The following is a 13,318-nucleotide window of genomic DNA, read 5'->3' as shown; positions in this document are numbered from 1 at the left end:
GCCGTTTGAGGCACACAGGGAAAAGCATTCTTCATAAAACTGAAAAAGAAAAATTGAACTATAAAATAATACAGGGTCTTATCTGAAAGCTGACAAATTCATGTATTGAAGTTGCCTGACATGGTTGGAAGCAGGGCTAAGCACAATGATATTATTATCAAAAGATCCCTGGTTTTAACCCCTTCGTGCACATGCCAAATCTTCCTTTCCTTTCCCATTTAGGGGGTACCTTATTTAAAGCTTCATAACTCCAGACATGAGGCTGACAGAGAGTTGAAACAGTACATTTGTACTTGAAACAGTACATTTGTACCATTAGATTTGTTTATATTCATAATTTAGAAAGAGATAAAGTGACACAAATGCAATTGTCTAGGCAAAAAAATAAAACTGAATTTGCTCTTTTTTTAGTTTGCATAGACCCCATATATACAACAGGTTAAACTATGCATGTCCTGGATCAAAAAATCCTTGACCACAAGTTCATAAAATCTAAGGGTGGATCTGTAAAACTCTGAAGATCTATGAAGCAAAAAGTAAGCAGTGTCCCCAGTGTCTCCAAATCTATCCAAAATGTCTGAGTTATGCATTGCAGTAAATCAGAACATAATCATGCATTTCACTACAAATCAACTGTTTAGACTCAAGAAACTAATGTTTGCATCATTTTCAAGGGAGAATTACAAGCTTTCCGTCAGTACAGTGATCTAAAACATCTAGGGGTCCAGAAACATATCCAAAATCTCTCCAAAAATGAATAAAATTCTTTTTGTCCATTATAAAGCATATAAATGTGCCCATTATGAAGGTTTAAGATGAAAAATATCAGATTTAAAAATAATGCAAAAACATTGTCACACAATGTGGTAACTCTCCTATGTTGTTCTGTACTCAACAGTATGTTATGTTTTCTTGTATGGGGATGGGACGACATTAAAACGATACTCAACTTTGGCAATGTTCCACCTGTCACATCACACCTGGTGCATGAAACACAAACCCTACTAAGCTGCTGACGTTACAGAGTGAAATATTGTCATTATAAAATACCACTAACGTATTTAAAGACACTCAATTTCAAAAATAACATATATAACCAAAGTATTTTGAGCAGTAACACTTAGCTACTTATGGAGGAAATCTTATCTGTGTTCAGTAGGTACAGACAGAGCCAGAATCAATGCTGTAGTCCTCTTCTGACTTAGTAAAAAAAAGACTGTTTTTCAACTAGGTCTATCAGCAAACATGTGCCTTAGCCATGCTCAGAAGTTCTCAAGAATAATAATATTTTTAAATGACAAAACTCATCGATAAAGTTATGCTGGGTGCAGTGTCTTTTACTGCTACCACAGAGTGAACGCATAAGGCAGTGATACCTTGTTTACCTCGTTGCTATGATGGAATACAAATTTTTAGTGGTGAAAGAATGTTTTTATGAATGCCCAGGTAGACACTATTGGGACTGCAGGGAGGGGGTGCTTGGTAAATGGACGACCAGCGCGACAACGGTGGCGCTTAGAAACTCTGTCTTTGGCATAGTTGTCCTGAATCGTCTACTAATATAGCTAAAACACAGAGTTTGTGCTTTCAACTCATAGTTTGGTTGCAGGAGCACTGAATGTCTGAGTTAGCAATCTCAGGACGCCAGCGTCATGACTACAAGGGGATTGCACCAACAAGCTAAGGCCATCTTAAGGACACCAAACCACAATATATTAGGAGGTCATGTAGCTCAGCTAAAATAAAAATGTGGAAGACAACCTCTGTCTCTGACAACATATTTGTAGATACATAATTGTTAAATCCCACCAGTTGCAATCTCTACCTTCAGGCAAAATATTTTCCATGTAACAAAACCAAATCGTACCATGTTGGTTTCTGCTTTTTACTGTAATACCCTGACAATGTAGATTCCAAACATCAGGCCTCAAGTACCCTTATCTATGCAGGCATTAAGATTTCACTCATTGATTCCAATTAAATATCATAGATTGTATTCAAACTTAATTTTTTAAAACTTAAACTGATTGCAAACATTCACATAAAATACAAAAACAATTTGCTTTCATTAACCTTCCGATGCATAGCTTAGATCGGAATCGTGGCGCTGCTCTGCGGCTGACATGCACGAGAGCTCTGTTTGTTTGTTTGGTCATCAATGTCCTGTTTTTAGGTGTTTTTATGTGTTTATGAGTATTTTATTGTATTTGTAACAAGGCGTCATCATGGTGATTTATAATGTCTGCCATCATCTGTAAGCTGGGATTTTTGCTGCTGATTTTATGGAATATTCAACTTCTCGCAAGTGGCGAGTCATACATTACCTACGGGAGGGAGGAGTTACTCCAGCTGGCTCAGCGAGCACCTTATCGGCTCTGGAGACTGACACCTGAGTTCCCGGTGGAATGCCTACAAACGATGGAGCGGCCCGGGCTGCCCACACGCACCAGGAAGCGGGATGCAAGGGGTGGAATCCGGCGTCGCATTCGGGCGAGAGGAACAAAACCTCCTCTCCCAACAGTAATTTTATCCAATGTGAGATCTTTGAGAAATAAGATTGATGAACTTCATGCTTCCGTACAATATCTGTACGAGTATAGAGACAGTTGCATTTTATGTTTTTCCTAGACATGGTTGAACCCCTCAATCGACAACGATACTCTTGCATTACCAGGGTTTGGGACACCGATGCGCCAGGAAAGAGATCAACAGACGACGGGTAATACGATTGGAGGGGGCGTGTGTTTGTACATAAACAGCAAATGGGGCAAAAACTATATCATGAAATACACCACAAGTACACCTAACATAGAAATGTTATACTAGAGGATCAAAAACTATTGATCTATGCTATGGCAATACTATGGCAACCAGAAAACCACCGATAGGTGCATCCGACCATGACACTGTGTTTTTACTACCATCCTACACACAAAAATTAAAAACTGAAAAACTCAAAGCGAGATCAGTGAAAGTGTGGGATGAGGACAGCGTATCGACTTTACAAGGTTGCTTTGAATGTACGAACTGGGAGGTGTTTGAATGCATCCTATATTAACTTCTGTGTAGACAATGTGATCCCCACCAAACAAACAAAAACATATGTAAATACTAAACCCTGGGTTACTGCTGATATAAAAAAGCTTCTAACTGGAAAAAGAACGGGCATTTAAAATGAATGACAGATGCACAGGAAAATGAATTCAGAGAGAAATACAGACGCAAATAAACCAAGCAAAGAGGGACTACAAAGCTGAAGTGGAGCAGCTACTCAAGGCCAACGACGCAAGGGAGGCATGGCACGAAATAAAGATAATGGTTGGCCTGAACTCACAGTGAACCAACTCTGCAAAAAACAGTAGAGTTTGCTAATGACTTTACTGATAGACCATCCCAATTCAAGCCCAAGGGGGACTGGAGAGAGGATGGCACACCAATACGTGTAACATCGGAGGAAGTGAGGCTACCCTCTCCCAGATAAATACTAGGAAATCCATCGGTCCTGATGGAATGGATGGGAATACGCTACAGAAGTGTTGCGAGCAGTTGAGCTCTGTATTCACTAAACTCTTTCAAGCATCACTAGACTCACAAATAATGGAAAATATCTAAAATAATCCCACTACCTAAAAAGACAAATCCCTCTGAATTAAATGATTTTAGACCGGTAGCCTTAACTTCAGTAGTTATGAAATGTTTTGAGCGAATTGTTTTATCTCACTTAAAGTCTGAAACCAACGGCCAGATGGACACTCTACAATTTGAATATAGAGCAAAGGGGGGTGTGGAGGATGCAACAGTAACACTTTTGAACCAAGTTTACAAATACCTGGAAACCCCATCATCTTATGTGCGCATACTGTTTGCTGATTTCTCATCTGCCTTTAATACTGTCCAGGCAGATCTATTGACAGTGAAGCCGGGTAGCATGGGTGTACATCATACCCTCATAAGATGGACATACACCTTCCTCACTGAGAGGCAACAGTATGTCCATGTCCATGGAGGACAGTCATCTTTCATCAGCACTCAGACTGGGGTACCACAAGGTTGTGTCCTCTCACCTATGCTGTTCACATTGTATACCAATGACTGTGTTAGTCATCAGGATAATTGTACAATGATAAAATTTGCAGATGACGCGGCTCTGATAGGCCTTTTAACCGACGATGAGACCAGATACAGAGCTGAGATTAACCACTTCTACAACTGGTGCTCAAATAACTCATTGATTTTAAACACAAAGAAAACTGAAGAAATGATCATTGATTTCAGAAAAAAACTCCTCTCTGTCCCCGGTTATGATGAACGACACAACCATTGAAAGCGAACAGGAGTACAAGTACCTGGGCACTATCATTGATAGCAAACTGACATGGAATGCTAACACCAATGCTAGGTTTGCAAAGGCTCAATAACGCCTCGCTTGTGGTTTTTTTTTTACTTTACATTTTTAACCATTGTGACATTTGTGGTGTTATGGGTCAAAACTGACCCGTATAGATCAATGTTAGAAAAAAAGGTTAAAAGACTTCTTTTTGGCTGGACAGCGGGGCCAGCCCTACAAACACAAATGTCTCTGACTGACTGACAGAGTGAGTGAGTAAGTGATAAAGTAACACCATGCATGTCTTTGACGTCGGCTGGTAGTCCAGCCATATACTAGGTTTTAGGGGAGGCTCGGGGAAGCAATGGAAGACAGTGCCAGAGACTAGTGCATGCTACTAAAAAATTGTTAGTAAAAGCTTTTTGAGAGGATGAATAATTACTTTTCTTTGCCATGGATCCATTTGAAAACAATATCGCGTGAGTTCGTTTAGTCTTTGAATCCGTCATTATGCTGAGATACAGCTAAACCATTTTTATTGATAGTATTTCAGTTTCTCTGCAAACGCACGAAAACACGCTGGTATAATAAAACAATGAGGTAAAAGCGGTTGTCTGGCAGTCGGAGGGTTGCCGGTTCGATCCCCGCCCTGGGCATGTTGAAGTGTCCCTGAGCAAGACACCTAACCCCTAACTGCTCTGGTGAATGAGAGGCATCAATTGTAAAGCGCTTTGGATAAAAGCACTATATAAATGCAGTCCATTTACCATTTACCAGGAAAAGAATAATAATAATAAATATAGCTGCAAGCAGCAATGCGGGGCCCTACGAACAGGTCCAAGCCGGGAGAATACTAGGCGAAGGAGAAAAGAGTCCTAGCGGCATAGATTTCAGGATTTTGGACAATCTACATACCTGTGCATGAGACGATCCAACTTCCGGTTCATGAAAAACATTACTTCGAAACATAAATGTGCATTAGAACAAAGTGCTAATTTTGTCACGCCACAAATCACACAATTTTTTACGAGACGACTTGTCCTTATCACCATTGATGGAGAGAATACCCAAGAGTGCACGTGTGATGGTGACGAAATCAGGTAAAGCGTTCCTGAGAAGATGAGTTTTAAAGCGTTATATTAGCATTAGCTTCCTGCAAAATTTCAAATGCCTGTAATTTTCTTGTTTTTTGAGATATCTGCACCCGTGCCGACATTGTAAGACATGGTAATGTCCTCTTCATGCCCAGCCCGTTTCAAGTCCCTAGATTATTGTTGTAAAAAGTTATAAGCACTTGAAATTTCCATAATATTAGCATTAGCATTAGCTTCCTAGGTCCTACTTCGTGAGACCCCTAATAATAATAATAATACCAACGAAAACAATAGGGTTCTTACTTCGTAGGACCCCTAATAATAATAATACTAACAAAAACAATAGGGTTCCTACTTTGTAGGACCCCTAATAATACCAACGAAAACAAAAGGGTTCCTACTTCGTAGGACCCCTAATAATAATTATGATACCAACAAAAACAATAGGGTTCCTACTTTGTAGATCCCCTAACCAGACAATACCATATACAGGTTTACCTCTCTGAAGAATCTCTTTACCATTGAAAAGGATGTGTCTCTTTCTCCTTGTGTGTGTGTGTGTGTGTGTGTGTGTGTTCATGTTCAATTTCCTTTTTAGTGTGTGTGTGTGTGTGTGTGCATCCATATTCTGCGAGAATGGTTGAGTTCCCATGGGGGGAGGGGTGCTGGTGGGGGAGGAGGTGTGCAAGTCCATACTGCAAGAAAAATGTTATTCCTGGGAAGGAAGAAAAAAAGACAGAGAGAGAGGGGATGTATGTGTGGGTGTGCGTGTGTGTGTATCAATGTCCATATTCTGCGAGAAAAACGTTGTTCCCGTTGGGGGAGAGGGGTGCCAGAGGGATTGGGAGTACAAGTCCATAATGCAAGAAAATAAGTGTTCCTGGGGAGGAAGGGGAGAGGTGCGGTGTCTAGACTCAAAGATGAATCTTGTTTGAGTCAAATTTTATCCACAGAGCTACTCACAACTTTTCAATGCTGCATGCCATACTGTCAACAGCCAATATTCTCTGCCGGGTCATATTTGACTCATTTGTTTTAGGGACCTTCAGAATTGAATTAAATAGTGACCATTGGATTTGTTGTGTTTAAATAGCTGTTTCTGAGGATATCATGAAGCCTTGTTCCAATAAAATAAACTAGATGGTATTTATGAAATATTGAAAATGGTTCAAATTTGACCCTAACACAATAGGAGGGTTAACAGCTTCAAATTTCATATTTATGCATTTATTATTTTTTCAAACATATTTTGTGTATTTATCTGAGAGTTTATGTAAAATGGTAATGGTAAATGGACTGCATTTATACAGCACTTTTATCCAAAGCTCTTTACAATTGATGCCTCTCATCCACCAGAGCAGTTAGGGGTTAGGTGTCTTGCTCAGGGACACTTCGACACGCCCAGTGCGGGGATCGAACCGGCAACCCTCCGACTGCCAGACAACCGCTCTTACCTCCTGAGCTATGTCGCCCCATGTGTTTTTGTTAGCCTGTTAATTTGTCTTCCATTGCTTTTCTAAAGAGCACATCAACAGAGAAACACACATGACCTGCGTGACTTGTCATTTCAGTGGAATAAAGGCAAAAGAATGTGGGTTGGAGAAATAAATATGCAGTATTACCAAACCTCTAACTCATTGCACTGGCTTGCTGGCTAACTAAAAATAAAACATTTAAAATATTGCTTTTGCATCTGCAAAATCTTAGTAGGAAACTCATTTACATTTCTGAAATCCAAAAAAAATACACCCACACTTTAGACAGTTTTTGGCATTTTCACCAAGTTTAACGTTAGTTACCATGCTAAAAAGACAACAGACCAAGTGTACAGATGCCTCTGAAATTAAGTTCCAAAAACTGTGTTGAAATTTGGTCCGGTAGGTAATGTGACTGGTCGTATAAAAACTGGTGCAAGATAATGACTTGTAAACAGCAGGTATTTTGAAAATGGTTCACATTCACTGCTGCGCCTGTACTGATAACTACATTTTAACCAAGCTACTGTAGCTACTGTACAATGCCACATTTCTAAATTAATGTTACTGTAGCTAGCCCTATAGATCCTCTACAACAGAAATTAAAAACACTTTCATTTAAATATATGACATACACATTCATTTATTTGTCATTCATGATAAAGGAAAAATGATTGAATCCATGCCTGTGTTTCTTTCAGAATAGCCGCGTTTCCACCAAAATTACCCGGAACTTTTAGTCCCAGGAACTACTTTACCAGGAACTAAAAGGTTCCTTCAGCCCATGGTTGTCTGCGTTTCCACCGCGGTCTAAAGTCCCGCGAAGATTAGGCAAATTAGCCCATTGACGTATGAAAAAGCGACGTTGTCGTCGGTCCATCTGTCCTATGATTTCTTCTGTAACCCCATACTACCACCGAAGTAGCCTACATTATTTTCTAATAACTGGGACAGTCCGGAGGGGTTTATTCCACTTATATACAACGGGCTACCAACAATGACTGTATATGGTTACTTTTGTATTTATTGATTTTTATCAATTTAATCACCTGGAATTGAAATATTCTTCTGCAGCCGTTTGGGCATATTTTACCGTTGTCAAGCAAAACTGTCGTTGGTAGTTGAACTTGGACCGTTGTTATGCAACAAATAGGATATAACAGGCCAATAGTCAGATTGTAACTGTTTTATATATCCTCTCAAACACATTCATTATGTTTTTATGCGAACATTCACTTTCATGTCTTGACATTCGAGGCGACAGAATGCATTCACATTTCCAATATAACTGGCAACAACAGCAGAAAACATGCACACGTAAACAATTTGCTGTTTGATTACTTTCTTATCGTCAATTCCATATAGGCTAATCGCAAAATGACAAGAATAGAACGAAAACTCGGACTTGCGTGAAAATTTAAATTAGCAGTGGTACAGCCACCGTTTGCTTTCCTTCGAAGTTACTGCTAGCCGAGCAGCGAAGTGTGCCCTCCAGATGCGAACCATGCACCATGAATTAGTCCATAGTCTTCCTGGTCTTTTTGTGGAATTGAAGAATGGCAGAGTAAAATTACGGCAGTCTGAAAAAGCTAAAGGGACGATTACTAGAATTAAAATGTTATTTTACCCTGACAAAAAGTGCGGAAGGTGATTTCCAATTTGCTTTTACTGTAGGCTATCACCAATGTGAATTATGCAGAACTACCGCATACCTCACATAACTGTATCAAACGTTTTGAGTCAATTACAACGGGCTAACAAAGAAAATCCGGAAGAAAATATTCAGCAACCGAATTAATCCGTTTGAATGTTTTGGTACGTAATATGCTGTCCCAGCACGAATGCTTAGCATTTTATAAAACAAATACTAAAGCAAGAAAAGAACAGAAGAGCACACGTTATAATTCCAAGACGTTGGCAGGCTATAACCAAAACTAGGCTACTGCGCCGCATAACATACAAGTTTGATTTTAAGTTATTATGAAAATTAATCCGTTTGCGGCTGGAGATTTTTAAACATGGCGGCTGAAAGTAAAAAAAATAACACTGCAAGTAGTCGACCAATCAGAAATTTTCAGTGCTTGCGCCCCACCCCAAAGGTTCCTGTACTTTTGAAAAGTACTACCCCCCGAGCAGGAACCTTTTTGGGGGTAAAATAAAGCCCCCGGAACTAAATTTAGACCCTAGTTCCTGTGGTGGAAATGCACTGAGTTCCTCAAAAGGTTCCTAGTTCCGGGGTAAAGTTCCTGCGGTGGAAACGCGGCTAATGTAGGCTATGTGTGTACATCAGTGGCGGCTGGTGACTCAAAAAATTGGGGAGGACAGGAAGAAAACCAACACACGGCATCATGTTATTTTACACTAGCTAGCTACTTATCTCTACTTTCTTATGTTCAAGTTATGTTATGTTATTATGTTCAAATGTAGCAATAATCCAACTAGCAACCTAATGCAAACTTACTATACAACTAAGGTAAGTAATGCACCCAAAGTTTATCCCCATCTTCCATAAGGAACAAATATCATATTATCATTTATACAACGGCTTGGCTGAATACTCGATTCTGACTGGTCCAAGGGTGGGCATTATTTCTCAGTAAAGGGACACCTCGGCCTTTTAACAGTTCTAAAATCAATGCGCTAGAAAAAATCCAGCATTCTAAAGCAGTTTAAACAGCAACATTATTCTTTCGCTTTTGAATTGTTGTTACATCCCCTCCCCTTTTCAATGTCCAATTTCACAATTGATGGCAAAGTTGTATCACATTTCTAGTTACTGTTGCTAGCTTTATTTACGGTTGCCAGCCATCGGAATCGTCCCTTATTTGGACAGTAGAATAGGCATTCCGCATTTAACTCATGGCTACGTGACGCATTTTCATCCGTATGTTTGTGAACGATTGCGTTTATAGTAACCGCTCTTTTGAATACAATTCAAAAGTTAGCTAGCTAGCTAGCTGGGACAACAAGCATGCCGTGAGACCATTCTGACCTAAAACCAAGAATTTTAATATTGGCTAGGTGACAAGTGACGGCGATATCATTAAGCTAGCTGGCATTCAAAACCCGTTTCAGAGGGTCTTAGAAAAACGTTATGTCTACATTGCGCGACCACACCATTTAAAAAGTAAGACAGTGCTAGGGAGATGAATTTGATTGACTTATGGTTTCATGCAGTTTTATTAAATAATGTAATGACAAAAATGACCAAAATTGGTGCTAACTGTATGGTATAAAACGAGAAGGAACTATTTTTTCTTGATAGAATCATTGTTTTCATAGAATTAGCGACCAGAGGTTTTTGCTTAACAACGGTGCAAATGGAACTACCAACCAGAGTTTTGCTTGACAACGGTGAAATAATATGCCCAAACGCCCGCGGAAGAATATTTCACTTTCAGCTGATTAAATCAATCAAATCTGGATGGGAATGAACCTAGTGTGTGCATAATGTGTCACTAGAATTAGAATTTTTGATCATGGTTATCTGTGGAGCTGGTCGTCCAGCAGTCTTGATCCCCACCTGCTGCGTAATCCAAACTGTGGAATGGCTGTGACAACAAATAATCCACAAGATGTTCTTCCCCATCCCACTCTCTGCGTCTGCGTCCATGCCTCTGTTACCCCCTCACTCACGCTGCTGTTAATTGCCTCGTTAGCAATAGCAGCACCACTCTCCTCAAAATCCACTCTCGCCGTAATCTCAGTTCTTCAGGGCCGCTACAACAAGCTAACTGCTGCGTTGACTAACGCAAGTAGCTAGCTACTGCTTGATAAAAAAGGGAAATTTGGATAACCTTCTCTGCCTCTATAGACCACCCTCCTCTGGTTGAAAAGGCTTAAATAAAATGTAATTTTTTAGTGATGTGTTTTAAAAGTAGTTAGCAATTTGCATGTTATAATACAATACAGTGGTAGATAACTGAAGATGAAATTTGGAAATTATCATTGGACCAACGCGATGTCAACATTGTATTCTGGCTCTTGATTGGTTAGGGAGGACGTCCTCCCTTGGAGCATCATTTTACGTGTTTTTGCCAATAACAGATTAGCATGAAAAAAAAAATGAAGTACATTAAATTGATATAAGAGATCCTGCCCTAAGGAGGACAGCAGGAGCCCGTCCTCCTCTGCCCCCCCCCCCCCCCCACCACCACTTCACACCGACTGCCCTTTCCCCTCTTGCCTGCCCTGCAGGTGTCGCTGTTGAAGCATTTTAATCATAATTTCAATAATGGATTTTTTCAAAAGAAGAGATAAAAAATATTTTATAAATGATACTGAGATTTGGTAATGGTTTATTTCAACCAATTACTCTTTTTTATATGTTGATCTCCCTCTTACCTCTCAAAAACAGAGGAGGAACAACCTCCTCTTCCTGTATGGACCAGCCTCCTCTGGTGTACATGCATTTATGTGTATACACGTCTGTCATAGCCTGCACTTATATATTAATTACTTACTCAACAAACACAGTAACAAATAAATTATATCTGATGAAAAAGATGTTTTTAACATACAAAAATGCCAAGTTACTCATGCATGCAAAGCATTGTCTATAAGTCATGAATTCAAACTGGCAAAATCTAGGCCTGCCATTAAAAGTATTGCTATCAACATTACGCCAAGTTACAAGAAACAATATTGGCTATTTTACCTCACACAAATTATACAAGCCGTATTCCAAAGCAGTGCTACCCAATGTTTCCTATATTGTTTCAAGGAACATACTGCATCATATACAATACTATACAGCTGTTCTTGTGCCGCAATCTCCCCTGAAGGTGACGTTGTGATATTGTGTGATGTTGCCAGGCGATTCTTTTCTCACCACAAACTAAGATTATACAGACATGAGTCAAAGCAAGACACTTCATGTGCAGCTTCAACAAGCAAATTGCTGTTGCCCAATAGTTTAGTGTGGGTTGCAAGAGAGCGATGAGACGTAGATTCTGCTGACTAAATGCTCCCTAACCCTGGGCCGCACTACCACCAATTATGTGTATCAGCCACAGTTGGCGCTGGCACAGTTCAGAATTGAATAGAATAATACACGCTGGCTGAATAATCAACACTGGCTGAATATCTAAGCATGTCCAACGACAGACAGTTGTCTTGTTTACCTTGTCAGAGTTCTGAACGCCCATGTAGGTCAGATAATCTGTGGGCAGTCCTCGCCTGAATTCCACGTCCTCTTCCATTGCCATCTCCAGGGCTACGGGCACCAGCTGCCATTCACAACAATGTGAGAAATGTTGCCATAAAAATGTTAATATTTTCATATTTTGCATGGCCACGGTAGAGTTATAGTAACCTCTACCATTGTATGCCTTGCACTATTGTGCTCAGAGATGTAATTTTTCCTGAGTGTGCCAGATCTCTGCTTAAAGCTGTAGTTGACAACGTTGATTTAGTAAATACGTCGATTTGCATGCGATGTGCGTCAACACATCCCAACGTTTTAATTTCTTCCTGCTGAAACATGGCACTGTGAAGAGACCCTGACTTGTTAATATTTTTGTTTACATAGTGGACAGATGTGACTGCAAGTGAATAAAACTGTTACCCTTGCAACACTTTCGACACAAGCAATGCCATTTTTTGACTCTCCTTCACATGAATGTGTACGTGAAGCTACACATTATACTAAGAACAATGCCCATTTTTCTCCAATTAAAATTAAAATGATAATGTGGTGGATTGCAGCAGGAGCATATAAACCACAAATGGTAAATTGTTCTATTGATTATGGTGGGCCATAATATTGCAAAAACTCACAATGCACTAATTAATTCATTTTTAGGGCTGTGGTTAGCGTAGTCACCACTCCCCTTGGAGACTGTTAGTTACAGCTGTAATTGTGACTGTTGAGAAAGTTGCTCACTGCAGCTTTAAGACATTTAGGGTTTGAAAGTAAATTAATCCAGATTAATCAGAAAAAGTACATCTTTGTTACCACATGCCTCACTTCACTACATTCCCATCACCCACCCCTTACACAACTGGGATATGCACTTTTGAAGTAAATCTTTTTTTTCATTCGCAAGTACAATCAAAACGGTGAAGTGTTAGTTAGGCTGACCAACAAATGTAACAGGGGCAAAAACCATACAAAGTAAGATGAGAAACTTAGAGTAGGTGGGAAAAAATTACTATCTGCATCATGTAGCACTAGTCATGATAAAGAAGGAGAGATGTACCAAACTGCTCACAAGTAGTTGTAGCCATTGACTGATTGTGAGCTTGCCAGCATTTTGAAGTACCACTTGCATAAAGGCATTCTTTACCATGCCTAATCTCTGCATATCAACACACAGACGCTTTCCTAGATTCACTTAAAATAGGTTGCTTACCTAATTTTAGTCTGGTTTTACAATCTGTAAATATTTACTTATTTTTAAGTATTTCACAACCATTATTGT

The 13,318-nt window shown here is 39.6% G+C and overlaps 1 protein-coding gene across 3 annotated transcripts in view; it reads right to left on the bottom strand.

Moving 5' to 3' along the window:
• riox1 (ribosomal oxygenase 1) overlaps positions 1-13,318 on the bottom strand; it is a 161,582-nt gene that overhangs the window by 33,157 nt on the left and 115,107 nt on the right. For all 3 annotated transcript variants that reach the window (XM_035420895.1, XM_035420894.1, XM_035420896.1), the window contains exon 10: positions 12,020-12,124. In XM_035420895.1, coding sequence (XP_035276786.1) covers positions 12,020-12,124 — 105 coding nt within the window. The remainder of the gene's footprint in view (positions 1-12,019; positions 12,125-13,318) is intronic.

The sequence above is a fragment of the Anguilla anguilla genome, chromosome 6 (genome assembly GCF_013347855.1).
Source record: "Anguilla anguilla isolate fAngAng1 chromosome 6, fAngAng1.pri, whole genome shotgun sequence".
Lineage (NCBI taxonomy): Eukaryota > Metazoa > Chordata > Actinopteri > Anguilliformes > Anguillidae > Anguilla > Anguilla anguilla.
This window is presented reverse-complemented; position numbering and strand designations above follow the sequence as displayed.